The sequence below is a fragment of the Haliotis rufescens genome, unplaced genomic scaffold (genome assembly GCF_023055435.1).
Source record: "Haliotis rufescens isolate VD_foot unplaced genomic scaffold, xgHalRufe1.0.p SCAF_13, whole genome shotgun sequence".
In the NCBI taxonomy this organism is placed as follows: Eukaryota; Metazoa; Mollusca; class Gastropoda; order Lepetellida; family Haliotidae; genus Haliotis; species Haliotis rufescens.
The window spans coordinates 29,940,075-29,958,446 of NW_025963813.1; the positions used below are offsets into that span (position 1 = coordinate 29,940,075).

The window sequence follows — 18,372 nt, forward strand, 5'->3', positions numbered from 1 at the left end:
AGATGGCAACAGTGAGAGGCAGCAGATGGCAACAGTGAGAGAGGCAGGAGATGGCAACAGTGAGAGGCAGGAGATGGCAACAGTGAGAGGCAGGGGGTGGGTCAATCCAGTGATTGATGTCATCAGCATCATTCTCAGCAACTGGGATACGATGACATGCATCAACCCGATTTAACCTGATCTTCACGGCGACACTTCAAGAGAATTGGCTTCACTAAATGTATGCAATTCAACAGGTCCTTGGCATCGCGAGTAAATGCTTAAACCTCTACCTCACAATAACACATGTTATATTTTAGGATAACACTTTCTTAGTAAAGTACAGATTCTAGTACTGTTTTGGGTAGTCTGATCCGGGATTCGAACCCACATTATACCTCACTGCTACTGGAAGGGTTTCACACATGGTAACCATGTTGGGATTCAAACCTTGGTCCTTGGCACGGCGAGCCAACGCTTTATCCACTAGACTGCCAACTGCCCTCACACAACAAATACACACACTACACAACCATGCATCAGATGAACTACCTTCACAATTCACAACCACAGAAGTACAACATCAACAATCTCATTTATTATACCTAGTCAACCACACAAAAAGTAGGCTACTAAAATGGTCTATGCGTCTACAGAAAGAATTACGTCAAGTAGTAATTGTGAAAAGATAACACTGAAATAAATCTGGTGAAGAGTGATATTTTGTGTGTTCATGTGCCCTCAAATGAAATGAGTTGACAAAATATTTCATTTTTTTAATTTCGGAAGGTTTTTTGTTGGTAGCTCCAGGTGTGATAAAAAAAATGCATGATCCAACGTGGTGCATGAGTGAGTGAGTATGATTTTACGCCGCATTTAGCAATATTCCAGCAATATCACGGTGGGGGACACCAGAAATGGGCTTCACACATTGTACTCATGTCAGGAATCGAACCCGGGTCTTCAGCGTGACAAGCAAACGCTTTAACCACCAGGCTACCCGACCGCCCATGATCCAACATAGAACCATAGCTTTGTCCAGATGCAGAGCACAAGTATGCTCCAGTCAAAAAGATAAGCACCACTTATATTTCGAAATGTCTAAGCCATTTTCAAAAAATGATATCCCATATTAATTTTTGAAATGTTTTTGCCATTTTAAAAATCATATCCTGTATTAATTTCCTGACAAGACATATTTCTTCCTTGTACCAACTTTTCAGCAGACATTGGACATTTATCAAAATATATCAGTGTACCAGTTGAGAAAACCAAACAATAGAGGTTTTGGGATATATGACAATATAGGAGAGATGCTTAGCTTTTCTCCATGTGCATATTTGAGGGTTGGTTAATTTAGATATGTAAATGTAACTCATGTAAGTGAGTGAGTATGGTTTTACGCCGCATTTAGCAATATTCCAGCAATATCACGGCGGGGGACACCAGAAATGGGCTTCACACATTGTACCCATGTCGGGAATCGAACCTGGGTCTTCGGCGTGACCAGCGAACGCTTTAACCACAAGGCTACCCGACTGCCCCGTTACTCATGTAAAAATGTTCTTTATAATAAATGATCTTGAAAACATAGTAAAATGTATGTATGGACTTTTTCATTTTGTCTGGAACCTGAGATATAAAAATTGAACATTGATACTTGATAAGCATAGACCAGATGTAGTAAGCCATCAATAATAACAGAAAGTATTACCTTTAGTTAGGTCTGACCAACCCTTCAAATCAGACCAGGTAAAACCCTTGTTTGGACAAAAAAGGAAATCAGTATAATATTTGTATGTAAATATAAAAAGTCAACGTCAGAGATTAACCAGATTCCACTGGACATAAAAGGCGAAATAGCAGTGAAAACTATAAGATCACTGAAAATCAGTGATGGCAACAGGCGATCGTGAAAAGGGTAAGCATGTCTTGCTCTTCCCGAAGAACCCTCAATGCACACAATTTGCATAAAAAGTAAGTGTTTGTTTATTGCCTTATGCTACACAGCAGTACTCCTACTGCTAATCCTGTCATGAAAAGAAATATATGGAAACAACAGTATGAAAGGTTTGACAAAGCTTTGAACTATTTCATGTCAACTTCATCCAGAGAAACTCCATTGCTTGCATTAAGCAGATGCATGGTTCTGATAAACCAAGGATAATAACAGAGGAATTTAGGGCTAGAACCACGACCTACAGATCCTGTTATGGCTAAGGCAGAGGTTCCTTCACTATTTATACCCTATCAGTAGCATCTGGATAAAACATGAGATGCAAAGTAATTTGGAGTAGGCTTGTCTTATTTGTCAGTAATAACAGCATCTTCCTGAGGCAAGGGAGTTAACTGACTGTTAAAGTCCAGTTACCACCCTTGCCAAACTAGGCTGGAACTTCTGGAACCGATTGTAGCGCCACTAGTGGCTTTTATTATGTCCCTTCTATATGTCCCTCCTACCGACCAATCAGATTCCACCTCTTATATCACTTGTATTTTCTTCAAATAAAATGGCGTTGCTCAGTGAAGACAATCTGATTGATAGACCTGTATTGTAATAAAACGGGTCTAACATCGCGAAGTACATGTTTTTAATCACGTAAGCACTTTGATTAAAACATGAAAGTTTAGAAAAATATCTGTTGACGCTAAGTTGTCGGTACACAATTTTGCAAATCCTGCAATCAACCAAAAACTACACGCAATTTTGATTGGACTATGCATAGACTTGTTAGTCCAACCAAAATATAACTCCATAATTCCAGCCTAGTTCGGCAAGAGGGGAAGCTCGACTTTGATAGTCAGTTAACTCCCTTGCCTCGGGAAGATGCAATAACACGAGCAAACGGCAAAGTTAGTTCGTCTGTTTTTTGTTTTAAATTTCTATCACCATCCGCCATTGCAAGCGACATCATTTCTTTTTTTTTGTAGTACCCAGTGCACGTCATTTTCATATACTGATCACATATTGTCAATACTTTCTCAACATACTATTACAACACTCCCGTCATGCATCATGTTCATCTTTCAGCAAAATTACATGCAATGCGACGAATGAACTATTAATAACAAGAGTTTGCCACTAACGTGGCTATATCCCCCGCCCCTGTGGCAGAATTTATGACATAATTAAATCTAAACAAACCCTAACCTTTTTAAACCGAGGTGGAACTTGTCATGGAAATTGTAAAAAAAAAACGAACCCTACCCTCACAGAACCTAAGTCCATCTTGTTGCCATGGAAATGTAAAAAAATAAATATTTCTAAAATTTCTAAATATCAAAAGGCACCAGTTTAGCATGTACTTGACGGACCTGCAAAGTTTGATGAAAAAATATTGAACGGTTTATGAGTTATGCTCCGGAAACGAACCCTACCCTCACAGAACCTAAGACCATCTTGTTGCCATGGAAACGTAAAAAATAAAAATTTCTAAAATTTCTCAATAGCAAAAGGCACCAGTTCAGCATGTACCTGACAGACCTGCAAAGTTTGATGAAAAAATATTGAACGGTTTATGAGTTATGCTCTGGAAACGAACCCTACCCTCACAGAACCTAAGACCATCTTGTTGCCATGGAAACGTAAAAAATAAAAATTTCTAAAATTTCTCAATAGCAAAAGGCACCAGTTCAGCATGTACCTGACAGACCTGCAAAGTTTGATGAAAAAATATTGAACGGTTTATGAGTTATGCTCCGGAAACGAAACGTGACAGACGGACGGATGGACAGACGGACGGACGGAGCCCGTTTCGTTGGGCGGGGGATAATAATAACAAATCTGTATATTTCTTACCGAAATAGTTGACTTTATCATCGTAATATTATAATTTTTAGATTAAAATCGTACTGATTACGGTGATACCACATGGTCACCCGTACAGTAAACATCAACATGGGTAAAGTTAGTTCTTGATCCGCTGCTGATTGTGGGTTCCAATCCCGGTTCGCCCCAATTATGTTTCTAGGTTTGTCAGCACCATACCTGGACACGTGGGTTTCACCGAAGTGGTAAACGTCTGAGACCTTCATCACTACGGGCTTTCCTCCCACATTAAGCTGACACGCCATGATTTAACTGGAATACTGTTAAAAGCGGCGTTAAACCCAATTCACTCACTCTTGATTAGCTGCAGTCCATGTGTTTCATAGAAGTTGGTTGAAGACATGAACCTCTTGCAACCTCTTTAACATTAGTTACAATGTTTCAAGATACTTCTTGGTCAAGACTAGAGAGTGAGTGAGTGAGTTGGGTTTAACGCCGCTTTTAACATTATTCCAGTTATATCACGGCGTGTCAGTTTAATGTGGGAGGAAAGACCGTCAAGACTAGTGAAAGCATTGCAAGCAACCATCCACGCCGTTGGGGAAGAATCGCACACAATCATCCACGTCAGCAAGCCTGACCACCCGATCCATTTAGATGACCCTTATGACCATGACCAGCATAGCCTGTGACCAACTCTAATTCGGAATACCCAGGGCTTGTTGCTTGTTTGTTGTTTGACACCGCACTCAGCAATATTCCAACTATATGACGGCGTCTGTAAATAACAAGTCTGGACCAGACAATCCAGTGATTGACATCATAAGAATCGATCCACGCAATTGGGATACGATGACTTGCATCAACCAAGTCAGCGAGCCTGACCACCCGGTCCCATTGGTCACTTTACCCAGGGGATAGAATGCAACGGTCAACTGTGTTCTGTGTACCCTGGGACAACAACGACCCAATGACCCAATGACCCAAGGGGTAGCCACAGTATTCCTGTTATATTTGTGTCAGCTTAATGTGGGAGAAAAGCCTGAAGTGATGCAGGTCTCAGACATTTACCACTTTGGTGAAAGCCAAGAGCACATGTATGGTGCTGACAAACCTAGAAACATAATGGGTGCGAACTGGGATTCCAACCCACGATCATAGGTTTCTGGCATGACCATGGACACAACTCTGCACAGCGAATCGCGGCGCCTTAGACAACTGGGCCACCTTTGCCCCCTGACAAGTAGAAGTTTCTTGATATGTGAAAATAGAGATAGGCAGGGCTTCAACATTTTTCCAGGTGCATATTTGAAGGGTGGTTAATTGACTCGTGCCACCTGTACCCCCTCCGAACTGACAGAACCACATGCAGAACAGTGACATGGAAATAACATTTCGGGACTACACATTAGGGTTGTGGCACATTCTTGCTGGATTGTCAAGGAATGGCATAGTCAAGTGACCTTAGAATGAAAAACATCCACTTAATAGTTAAAAGTTCAGAAAGTTCAGGCATATAGGAAAAAAATATTATTGGGTTTAAAATTGGTATTTAAAAAGAACTAAATAATTCTTAAATTCAGACGCATTAAAATTGCATGCAGTGCAATAATGTAAACCTAAACATTAAAGCCACTTCCTCATGTTGGTGCTGTTATCAGTGAAATATGATTCCCCTTTAAAATGCCATAAGATTAGTTTTTAATTCAAATGAATTTTTTAGTTTGGTGTTGAGTCTGAAGCACAGGTTTGTTTGTTTGTTGTTTAACGCTGCACTCAGCAAAATTCCAGCTATATGATGGCGGTCAGTAAATAATCGAGCCTGGACCGGACAATCCAGTGATTGACATCATGAGCATCGATCCACGCAATTGGGATACGATGACATGCATCAACCAAGTCAGCGAGCCTGACCACCCAATCCCGTTAGTCGCCTTGGCCACTTACGACAAGCATAGTCGCGTTTTATGACACGCATGGGTTGCTTAAGACCTATTCTAACCAGGATCTTAATGGGGGCACAGTTTGGCATTCAGTCTTATAGACAGGTTAGTGTTCAATCTGATACACAGGTTGGTGTTCAGTCTGATGCACAGGTTGGTGTTCAGTCTGATGCACAGGTTGGTGTTCAGTCTGATGCACAGGTTGGTGTTCAGTCTGACACACAGGTTGGTGTTCAGTCTGATGCACATTTTGGTGTTCAGTCTGATGCACATGTTAGTGTTCAGTCTGATGCACAGGTTGGAATTCAGTCTGCCACACAGGTTGGTGTTCAGTCTGATACACAGGTTGGTGTTCAGTCTGATCCACAGGTTGGTGTTCAGTCTGATCCACAGGTTGGTGTTCAGTCTGAGGCACAGGTTAGTGTTCAGTCTGATCCACAGGTTAGTGTTCAGTCTGATCCACAGGTTGGTGTTCAGTCTGATGCACAGGTTAATGTTCAGTCTGATGCACAGTTTGGTGTTCAGTTTGATGCACAGGTTGGTGTTCAGTCTGATACACAGGTTGGTGTTCAGTCTGACACACAGGTTAGTGTTCAGTCTGATCCCCAGGTTGGTGTTCAGTCTGATGCACAGGTTGGTGTTCAGTCTGACACACAGGTTAGTGTTCAGTCTGATGCACAGGTTAATGTTCAGTCTGATGCACAGGTTGGTGTTCAGTCTGATGCACAGGTTGGTGTTCAGTCTGATGCACAGGTTAGTGTTCAGTCTGAAACACAGGTTAGTGTTCAGTCTGATGCACAGGTTAGTGTTCAGTCTGATGCACAGGTTGGTGTTCAGTGTGGAATAACCTATTCTGAATATTCCTTGAACCTGGGACTAGTCAGTATCCTTTCAATCCCGAGGCCATCACGACCACATTGGCTGTCTAGACTTAAACATGACCCACACAATATAAACCTGCCATGATGTCTCCACAGTGCTTGTGACAACCATCTTGACATAACAGCAGTTTCCAATTTCAAGAAACCGTGGTGCAACAATTTAATCATTCTTTTGGTATAAAATGATGAGTTGGCTATATTTTTATGCATTTCTTTATTTCAAAAGTCCGAAAAGTTGAAAAACAAATACAACAGAATCCTGTCCAGGATAATGTAGAGCATTTTATGGTTAATGTCTATTGTCACAAATCACTTCTAAGCAAGGGTGGTACATTTGTTTTTAATTTCTGACCTATCCCAAAATTACGACCAAACTAAAATTTAGAACAAATAGGGCCATGGCAATGTAGCTCACCTGCACTTGTATTCAGCCGTAAAAAATGTCAGCAGTCATATTGATATTTAAATATTTTCTGCAAACATATATTGAGGACAAATTGACACATTTGAAACTGGTAACTAAATTTCCAAAATATGTCTTTCAAGCAATAATCACTCACTAATCTACAACAATGGATGCTGTATGAAATATGGTACAACGTACAATGATGCAGTACACAACAAGGATATGACCATACAGGCCTCAAAGTTGCGACTAAAACGGTCGCCAATGCGACCTAATTTTTCATTTGTCTACTGTCCAAAATTCAGAGGTAGCCAAATGACTACCTTCAAAAATATCTTGTGGCGACCAAATTCTATTGCTACACATCTTTAGACACAAAAATAAACATGTCTGCTACTAATTGTACTCACAAATAATTCCTCCTAAAGTCAACAATGAACCGAAATACATAAATATTAATGTAATTAGTAATTTGATTAAAGATAATTTCAAATGCTTTTGGATACCAGGTACCTACACTATTGGCTTGACTTCTTAATTGTACCACTGGCTACCAGGAAAAAAATACTTGTAGCCATACGGCTACTTGGTAAAAATTTCAACTTTGAGGCCTGCCATATCTTGCAATGTGCTCTCTGAACGTGTGAAGAATGGTGCAAAATCGTTTTTGGACTCATCAAGTTGTGCATTACAGATAATTATTAAGGGGCCAGTTAAAAAGTTTAATGTCAGATAAAAAACTTTATTCCTTAAGTTTTGAGACATAACCCCACCCACCCCAAAAAACTTCATTCTGAAAATGTTGAAGTGGCTCTTTTTTGTCATGTGTGTTTTGCCCTGCTTTTTCTGAATGCTTATCACCCATGAATGTCTGGGTCAGAATAGGTCTTCAGCAACCCATGCTTGTCCTAAAAGGCGACTATGCTTGTCGCAAGAGGCGACTTATGGGATCGGGTGGTCGGGCTTGCTGACTTGGTTGATGCAGGTCATCTTATCCCAACTGATCCATGTATTGTGATACATACCACAATATATATCGCATGCATTCTTTCATCTATAATTTGTTATAAACTGAATAAATAATCTTCCCTGCACATTTTTGACAACTTGGCATTTTGTTTGATGTTGCTATGGTCACAATGCATGCATAATAGACACATTGTTCACAGGAAACAATCGCAAATAGTTTCTTTTAATTTCTTAAGTTTAATTCGAGTAGTCACTCGTGTGACAAATTACCTACTGGAAGATGTGAACTTGCTGAAATCATACATATATTATAATAAAATGTGAAAAACAAACTGAATTCACGAAACTACAAACTTTCTCTTGTGAGTAATCTTGGCTATTCAATCTTGGCTATTCAAATCATATAATTAGTTGTATTTAGGCAGTAGTATCTTATAAATAAATGATGTAATTAACTTGATAAAAAACATCAAAACCCTTTCCATATTCATAAAAAAATATCTGCTTAAAGCTTAGTTGATTGTAACTAATACATTCCTGTGAGACCCGTGAAGATCCGGGGTAGAATAGGTCTTCAGCAACCCATGCTTGCCGTAAAAGGTGACTTTTCTTGTCGTAAGAGGCGACTAACAGAATCGGGTGGTCAGACTCGCTGACTTGGTTCATGAATGTCATCTATCCCAATTGAGTGGATCGATGCTCATGATGTCAATCACTGGATTGTCTGGTCCAGACTTGACTATTTACAGCCCGCCGTCATAAAGCTGGAATATTGCTGAGTGCGGCGTTAAACAACAAACAAACAAACAAACAAATAAATAAACAAACAAACAACATTCCTGTGTAGTAATGATTTCTCCTTCCAAAAAGCAATGAAATATATCCCAAACACATTCCTAAATGCAAAACAGAATCGTTCCTGAAAACCTTATCCTTTTTTAGCACACAGTTTTGTAACCAGCCAATAAAAGATAAAAGTTTCAACTTTCATCGAAACCAATGTCACATCCCAGGGCTGGTTTCCATGTTGCCTCAAAACTCACTCACTCACCCACCCAGGGCAGTAATTAGGAAGTCTAGACAAAGGCACCTCTTCTCGGAGACAAGCCACCTTGAAAACATTAGTCATCTAATCCATCCATTACTTTCCCTTTCAAACCCAGATACAATTTCCATTGAATCAAGACAAGATCAAACAAAAGAAAACTTTCAAATAAATTCAATCCAAGTACAAATGGCACTACAACAGGTTTCAAAAGTCAAACGAGCAAAGGCAGCACATTCAACAGGACGTCTTCCACCATGTCCTCATTTAACAGGACATAATTATGACAACAAGCAGACAGCCTACTAAGAAAGGGCAAGGCGGCCAATGATTCATCGGCCTCCAGGCCCTAGCTATTTCCCCAATATCCCACAGACATACGTTATATTTGTCTCAATACGTTCCTAGAATTGTTCCATTGTCTCGTATTGCTCAGATGACTCACTGTCGGTATATTAATAGCCGGCTGTCATTAATTGGCCCGAGACAGTAGCAAGGCAGTATGACTTACTCAGGCTGGCGTTATTTATGCTTGTGTCACAGATCTATTCCGAAATAGAAACGAATATAATTGCTCTCAAGTGCTTAGCATGTAAAAACCCACTTTGGTGAAATCAACAGGGGTGGGAGCTATATTTATAGTCTCCCATTACAGATTTAAACTGGTCACATCAGAGAAAACAGTGGTTCGAAGCTAATACACAGTTATTTAATCAACTTTGGTATTAGGGAGGTTGTAAATAAATGAAAACAAACAGCCCTCGAGTAAAGTCATACATTTAGATACGCGTCGAGGGCAAACTTGTCACACAAGGCTAGATTTTCTTGTAAACAACACGATTTGCAATAACAATGTTATATTTAGGTGTTTATGTTCCCTGGATTATGATTACCATAAATGCCATAAAAATTCACATCCTTTTTGTAACACACAGCAAGAATATTAGACAATTGTGTTTAGCAGCTAAAAAAGGTCAAAATCCAGTGGGAATTACCTCACAAGGGATGTAATTGTTCAAAATTTAAGTCTCAATATAATTAGCTGATTCAATATTTGTTTGGCAGAGAGAAAGGTTTTATTCATTTTGTTTGAGTGTTGTTGACCTTTTAATTTATGTAAACATACTGTATTCCTGCTAACAGCTGCACTTTCTTTTCTTGCAAAGTCACTGAATGTGAATTGATACAAGTGAACACTTTCTAGACTCAGACAAACACCAAGGGCACAAGGAATTTTTCTAAGGGAAATTTGTCAAAGAAGCTCCTAGTCATATACAGCCTTCGCCTCAAATGGGTCTAAACAATGCCTTGCAAGTTTGATTCAAGTTGTTTAAACACATATTTCTTTGTCTGCTTGCTTAGATTTAGAGGAATTGTTTGTTTGTTTCTTGTTTAACATCGCACTCAGCAATATTTTAGCTATATGATGGCGGTCTGTAAAAAATCGAATCTGGACCAGACAATCCAGTGATTGACATCATGAGCATCGATGCACGCAATTGGGATACGATGACATGCATCAAACCAAGTCAGCAAGCCTGACCACCCAATCCTGATAGTCATATCTTATGACAAGCATAGTCGCCTTTTACGGCAAGCATGGGTTGCTGAAGACCTGTTCTACACCGGATCTTCATGGGTCACATCCCACAAGTAGTACTATGACATCATGATGTCCGCACAGTCTGCGGAATTAACAAGGTGGTGAAAGGGTCAATCGAAGATATTTACCACTCTGGTGAAACCCACGAGTAAGGTATGGTGGAGTGTGTGTGGTGTATTGTGCATATGTGGTGTGTGGAGTATGGTGTGAGATATGGTGTGATATGGAGTGTGATGTGGTGTGTATGTGGCTGCCTGCTTGATCGAGGACGCTAGCCCATTGAGATACCATGCCAACAAGAATACCCCACTCAAACACAGTATACTGACTCTGAGCAGACCAGTCATTGTTGTATCCCCTTAATGCCGAGCGCCAGGCAGGGTAACAACAAGTCTTTTAACATCTTTTGGACGTTGGCCCCAGGAACCGAATCACCGACATCTCCAAACAAGGCTCAATTGTATGGGGGAAGGAATGTCTCCCAAGGAATCAAAGAGCTTGCCCAAGTCCAAGAAACCAGAAGACAAGCTGCAAGATGGCTCCTGTGACAGTCGGTGATTCCCAACGTGACTGGCTGACCCTGGGCTTGAGATGAGAGACTACGGTACGACGTACTGTAACACTCATGAACCTATCTAGGGTACACGCCTCATAGGCACTGACTACCTTGCCCAAATGAACTTCAAAACCACCTGAAAACATATAGCTGCTCAGCCTTGACTTCACCTGACTGAGGATGTGATCATATCCTGGACACCAAGGATGACGGAATACATAATTCATGAAATAATATACACTTCCTGACAAAAGATAAGAGTACTAAAAAAAATTATTTTTTTTAAATACATCTCTCAGTAGTTAAAATAGTCTGCAGACTTGATTCATGCAATTTTCAACAGTAAAGATCGGAAGATTTGGAGCTAATCAGATACACTGCATATGGAATTTCAAACAGACATGAGACCAGCCAATGACTACTTAAATGTCTGGGTCCTAATTTAATGCCTAATTAAATCATCTAGAAACATTTCAGTCTGGAAAAAAAATCTGTGTCTATGAATTGTAAACGTGGCAGTGACAACTTGGCTAAAATGGTGGAACATAATTAATTGATTTCATACAGAAGTAATTCCATCGCAGACAATGAAATCACTGATTATGTACAATTAGACAGCAACATACCGGCGACTGGTCTCATGGCAGTGAAATATTGGTGCAGCCTTCTTTCTGCTACAGTTCATTTTGTCTAAAGTCAGTTTGGGGGCGGTCGGGTAGCCTAGTGATTAAAGCGTTCGTTTGTCACGCCGAAGACCCGGGTTCGATTCCCGACATGGGTACAATGTGTGAAGCCCATTTCTGGTGTCCCTCGCCGTGATATTGCTGGAATATTGCTAAAAGCGGCGAAAACCACACTCACTCACTCACTCACTAAAGTCAGTTTGAGTCAGTGTTCGTAAAAACCGACTGCCCAGAGGCTTGTGTCAGGTAGATTTTGTGTCGGGCCTGCAGTTTCAAATTGGTATGGGTCCTCAAGTCCTGCAGTAAATTTACATGTTGATTTATTTGTCACAATAAGCAGCAGTTTGTTACATGAGGGCCTGAAGAGTTTAGTCAGGGCCTGCAGCTTCTAACGTCTGTGGATCCAGATGGCAGCCTGTCAGTTGTTTTTATTTCAAACACTGAGTTCCACTACAATAACTGAGTGAAGTCAAATCACCCAGTCTTACACAATTAGTCATCCCTCACTTGATAATGGACGGGTCCAAACTCCATAATATTGGAGAACAACCTCAATATAATTAAAACTTAAAATATCCTACTCAGGAGTAGCCTAGTAGTAAATATGTGGAAGCATTCTTTGACCAAAACAACAGTTATTAAGAAGCTTAGCTTCCCATTCTCCTGAGTCGTCTCTGATCATCTTCCCGAGGCAAGTGAGTTTACTGACTATAAAAGTCCAGTTTCCACCCTTGCCGAACTAGGCTGGTATTTTGGAGTTACAATTTGGCTGGACTAACGAGTCTATGCATAGTCCAACAAAATCGAAATCTGGTTCGTAAACTGTCATGCAGATTTCGGTCGACTGCAGGATTTGCAAAGCATGTGCACCGCCAACTATTGGTCAACAGATATTTTCCAAATCTTTTCATGTTTTTAATCAAGGTCTTCACGTGATTTGATGCACTTCGCGATGTAAGACCCGTTTTATCACAATATAGATCTTGATTATCGATCAGTTCGTCTTGACTAGGTGCCTCCATTTTGATTGAAGCAAATGCAAGTTATACAAGAGGTGGAATCTGATTGGTCCGTAGGAGAGGCATAACTCGTAATAGCCACTGGTGGCACAACGATCGAGCCTAGGAATTCCAGCATAGTTCGGCAAGGGTGGAAACTGGATTTTTATAGTCAGTTAACTCACTTGCCTTGGGAAGATGGTCTGTTATATGTTTTTTTTCTATTATTTTAGTATTATTAAAAACATACAACTTCTGATCATGTCAAACATGTGTCTCACTGATAACAACTTGTGGCTTGTCTCTGGTGTGTCTATTGCTTGTACTTTCAGTCACTGGTTTGTCTGGTCCAGGCTTGATCATTTATATAGCTTTAATATTACGGCGTGTAAAACAACATGTAGTCATTCCTCCAGCTCTTCAGCCAGTGTAGGAAATTGCCCTATATAAGATAGCTTCATGATAAATCACGAAGAACAATGAAGAATGAAGTGTGGTTTCTGGCGTGCCCAAGGGACACAACTCTGCACAGCATATTGCGGCGCCTTAGACGACTTAATGTTATTTCAGAAACATGCATGCAAAAGTCCAAAATGAAAAAAAAACATGTGAAAGAAAAAAATTAAATTCGATAATTCATCACCTGACATGTTGCCAAAACACATCTGTTGAAGTGAAGTATTTTGAACAGGTTTCTTGGAGCCCATCCAATCCCCACTGCGTTGTCGGAGTTTCCAAGCAAAGATTTATTTAGGTGTGGATGCATCTTAAACACAGGCTATGCTTCAAGGTGTTTTGTCATTTACAATTCTAGGGGCTACGTGTGAAACTGAATAGAATTAAGGTTATCTGCTAGATTCATATACATCATAAAATGTGTGTTAGCCGACAACCACAACGGCTTTTGAATGCAAATTAGTTGTCTGCCAATCACCTCTAGCCTGGCTGCTCTTTTAGGATGACAAGTCAGCTTTGACAGTCACAGGACGCGTATATTTGGTTGGTTGTGTCGCGATAATGAGCATGTTTAATGTCTGAAATAATCCCATGGACTAGGGAACAACTATATATGAGTCACGTCTAAAGTCATAATCAGCCTCATTGCCTGACAAATTGAGGTGACATGTGATGTAACTGGTGAGGCGAGGTGAAATGGGGTTTAGCGTCGCGCCAAGATTATTGCACTTTTATAGCGACGTGCATGTGTGTGTGTGGCTGCTTGTACTAGTCCGGACTAATGCCTATTTACAGTGCTAGCCCACTGAGATACCATGCTGCAGTTTAACATGAATACCCAACTAAGACACAGTATACTGACTCCGAGCCAACCAGTCCTTGTTTTAGCCCCTTAATGCCGAGCGCCAGACAGGGAAACAACAAGTACCATCTCTTAACGTCTTTTGGTATGACGCAGCTGGGGATCGAACCCTGGACCTTCCACTCTCCAGGTGGTAACTCTACCATTAGACCACAGGGGCAGTCTGTGACGTTTTATTTGTTTGTTTGTTGTTTAATGCCACACTCAGCAATATTCCAGCTATATGATGGCGGTCTGTAAATAATCAAGTCTGAACCAGACAATCCAGCGATTGAAAACATGACATGCATCAACCAAGTCACCAAGCCTGACCACCCAATCCCATTAGTCGCCTCTTACGACAAGCATATTTGTCTTTTACAGCAAGCATGGGTTGCTGAAGACCTATTCTACCCCGGATCTTAACGGGTCTGGTCTGTGATTTAACACGACAACACAAGTGCATGTCAAGGTGTAAGAAACAGGGCAGGAATACATAGAAAACTGTAACTATTGATCGGACCATTGATGTGTCGCAGACTCCATTGCCAGATGGTAATATATCAATACATAAACAAAAGAACTTCTAATATGTGAGTACAATTCAAAATCATAAAAATTTAAAAGAAAACACTGAATGCGTTCTTCAACACATTTCATTCGTATCATCAGGGAGTCTCATGTTAATATCGTAAATTTTACTACTTTGTAACATTTGCCTGTTATTAAGTACTGGAGTACTTCATTTCAATTGATGTACTATTGGACCAAATAGCCAACCATCCATTTGTGAGTGAATGGGTGAGTGAGTGAGTGAGTGAGTGAGTGAGTGAGTGAGTGAGTGAGTGAGTGAGTGAGTGAGTGAGTGAGTGAGTGTGTGAGTGAGTGAGTGAGTGAGTGAGTGAGTGAGTGGGTAGGTGGGTGGGTGGGAGTGAGTGAGTGAGTGGGTGGGTGGGTGGGTGGGAGTGAGTGAGTTTGGGTAGGTGGGTGGATGGGAGTGAGTGAGTTTGGGTGGGTGGGAGTGAGTGACTGAGTGAGTGAGTGAGTGAGTGAGTGAGTGAGTGAGTGAGTGAATTAGTGAGTGAGTGAGTGAGTGAGTGGCTGGGTGGGTTGGTGGGTCGATGGGTGGGAGTGAGTGAGTGGGTGGGTGGGTTGTACACATGTCGGGAATCGAACCTGGGTCTTCGGCGTGACAAGCAAACGTTTTAACCACTAGGCTACCTGAAGGCCCCTCTTTGTACTTTTAAACTTTTAAAGTACATCTACCAGATGTTAAGTGTAACTATTGATCGACATTTACAAAAGTACATTGGGAAGGCCAAGATGAAACATCATGCATGTCAGGTGACAATCTGAACAGCTCCCTCTTTGAAAAGGAGTGAGTGAGTGAGTTGGTTTTAACGCCGCTTTTAACAGTATTCCAGCAATATCATGGCGGGGGACTCCAGAAATGGGCTTCACACATTGTACCCATGTCGGAATCGAACCCGGGTCTTCGGCGTGACGAGTCAACGCTTTAACCACGTGGCTACCCGACCGCCCCCTTCAAACAGTGTAGTCATGTGAGCAATGAGGTGTTTTCGTTGTACCCAATGAGTCACAAGAATGTAAAACAAAATAATTGTGTAATTGTATAATTATATGACATTGTAGTTACTGTTAAGTTTCTGTCTAAAAGTGCTGGTTACTGCTCTGCATTCATTTCGAAAATCGGGTGTCTCAGATTGAACAATAACCGATTGTAATCACTGATTTTCTCCATACGAATTTTATATGTTGATTGGGCATCATACATGCTATTGTGCTTTAGCGAGTCAGCAGTCACTAATGATATAAACATGGTCGTGACCTCTCTTTAATTCATATTTTTATTTGTGTATAACGATGAATTCATGTGGACCATTCAAGTTGTAACCAGTAAACTGCAGTCTTTGACTTTACCACTGTCGCTGCTGGGTGTATATATATTATTATCACTAACTTTTGCTATACCACTGTATTTGTGTATTTGATACTGACCACTATATATATACCACCATTGAATATTGTACTACCATTCTATTGTGTGGAGTAGTTTTTATTGATTTGTAAACATAGTACATTTTTGTGATACATTTGTTGATGGCATACCAACTGTTGGTTGTTCGTTTCACACTTAGTTCTTCATGTACAGATTTCTGGGTTAACATATTGTTTCCATTTGAGAATTGACAAGTAACAAAACTTACAATCAGTTTGACTTTCCAGACTGATCGCTTAACTGATTAGTCAATTAATTGCTCTGGCACTTACAGTCTAGACAAACATGACCATTCCAGGTCTGGTGACAGACACAACCTTACACTTTGTACAACACCATCATTAAAGGTGAGGTGACATGGGGTTTAACGTCGCGTCCAAGATTATTGCACTTATATAGCGACGTGCATGCATGTGTATGTGTGTGTGTGGCTGCTTGTACTAGTCTGAACTGATGCCGATTTATAGTGCTAGCACACTGAGATACCATGCCGCAGTTTAACATGAATACCCCACTCAGACACAGTATACTGACTCTGAGCCGACCAGTCCTTGTTTTAGCCCCTTAATGCCGAGCGCCAGACAGGGTAACAACAAGTACCATCTTTGAACGTTTTTGGTATGACGCGGCTGGGGATCGAACACCGGACCTTCTGCTCTCCGGGCGGATGCTCTACCATTAGACCACGGAGGCGGTCCCATCATTAAAGACTGACACATAGCACCATTCAACTTGTCTCAGGGGAGGGGGATGCTGGGATATTGTATGGAGGCTGGTAGGGCTGTTATGATTCACTCGCGTATCCGGTGAATTGAACCGTATCCATTCATGAATTGAATTCATTATTCGTGGCCACTAGAATTAAATATCTATGAAAATGCAAGCATGTACATTTAAATACCATGTTCCTGAAATATCTATAAGAACATGTTATATGCATAGATTTCTTCAAAGACAACACTCTTATAATATTTCATTTGACAGTATTGTGGTCTCTGGTCATTGTTGCATTTCAGCAGATACTATATAGTACCTGGATAAGTGCAGTTTATGAATACATGTATATAATATATTGATAACTTACAAACCATGTCAAAGAATTTATGTTGTTAATGTTTCACTGAATATTACACATAATACTTCAGCTGCTGACTTGTTATTGCATTCATGAATTAATATTCGTATTCGTTACCCTTTATTCGTGATACAAATCATATTCGCCTCATAGTGTATTCATTGCAGCCCTAGAGACTAGATATTTTTTCAGCTATACCTGCAAACCAGCATTTTTTCTGGACAATTATTTTTTTACAAAATCCCATCCCCCCAATCCAGACTATATCAAATGGTTGACCTCCAAAGATCAAAGCTTATTTCCACTCTATTTGCAGGCAGCTATCTCAGGTTGTTAAAACTAAACGGTGCCGTGGGCTGGAGCTATTCAAGTGATGAAGCATTGTATCAAAAGTCAAAGCCAAATATTTTTTTATTGAAAGGATTACAACGGTTGGGGCTCTGTATGAGCAGCTTATGTGCTCCAGATTGCTATACAGAAGACATGTACTGTCTGTGCCCAACACTTTTGTGTTTACTTGCCCGAACCTGTCTCTTGACATCATTTTCAGTAAATCCTTGTGGACATTAAATAGTAAAGCTAACTCAACCGAAAGAAATTTCCTGATTCTCGGGGTTCAGACTAGTGGCTAAAGTCAGATATTGCTTATAAAAATTAGCATTCATTTCAGGTTCCTATCAGGGGGTCGTATAATAGACAGCGGTAATGGTAGGGATAAAACATGTCCGAGGTTTTTTTATGAGTTTTAAAACCCCCCATCTGAGGGTTTTACATTTCATAAAATCCCCAGGGGAAGTGTTTTATCTTACTTATAAAATGAAAACAAAATCTGAAACAGCATTTGACAACAAATTTATGTTTCAAACTGGAGCTGTGTATCGCCTGGTATGTTGTAATACAATTCGTATCATGATACGGACTGACGATACGACTGGTATCACATCAAATAGAAATGATGAAATCACTGAAATACAGCTCTAAAACTTTCCTCATGCATTTATTTTTTGTTATCTCCAAAACTTTAACAAAGAAGTTTAACAAGAGTGAGTGAGTGAGTATGGTTTTACGCCGCTTTTAGCAATATTCCAGCAATATCACGGCGGGGGACACCAGAAATGGGCTTCACACATTGTACCCATGTCGGGAAT

The 18,372-nt window shown here is 40.4% G+C and overlaps 1 protein-coding gene across 2 annotated transcripts in view; it reads right to left on the reverse strand.

Annotated features, from left to right (window-relative positions):
- Nucleotides 1–18,372, reverse strand: part of LOC124152248 (WD repeat-containing protein 5-like) — an 86,580-nt gene that overhangs the window by 8,465 nt on the left and 59,743 nt on the right. The window contains exon 12 of one of the 2 annotated variants that reach the window (XM_048394382.1): nucleotides 1,694–1,739. The exons of the other annotated variant lie outside the window; for it this stretch is intronic. Within the exon in view, the coding sequence (XP_048250339.1) occupies nucleotides 1,718–1,739 (22 nt within the window). The 3' untranslated portion in view covers nucleotides 1,694–1,717. The remainder of the gene's footprint in view (nucleotides 1–1,693; nucleotides 1,740–18,372) is intronic. 2 annotated transcript variants of the gene reach the window in all.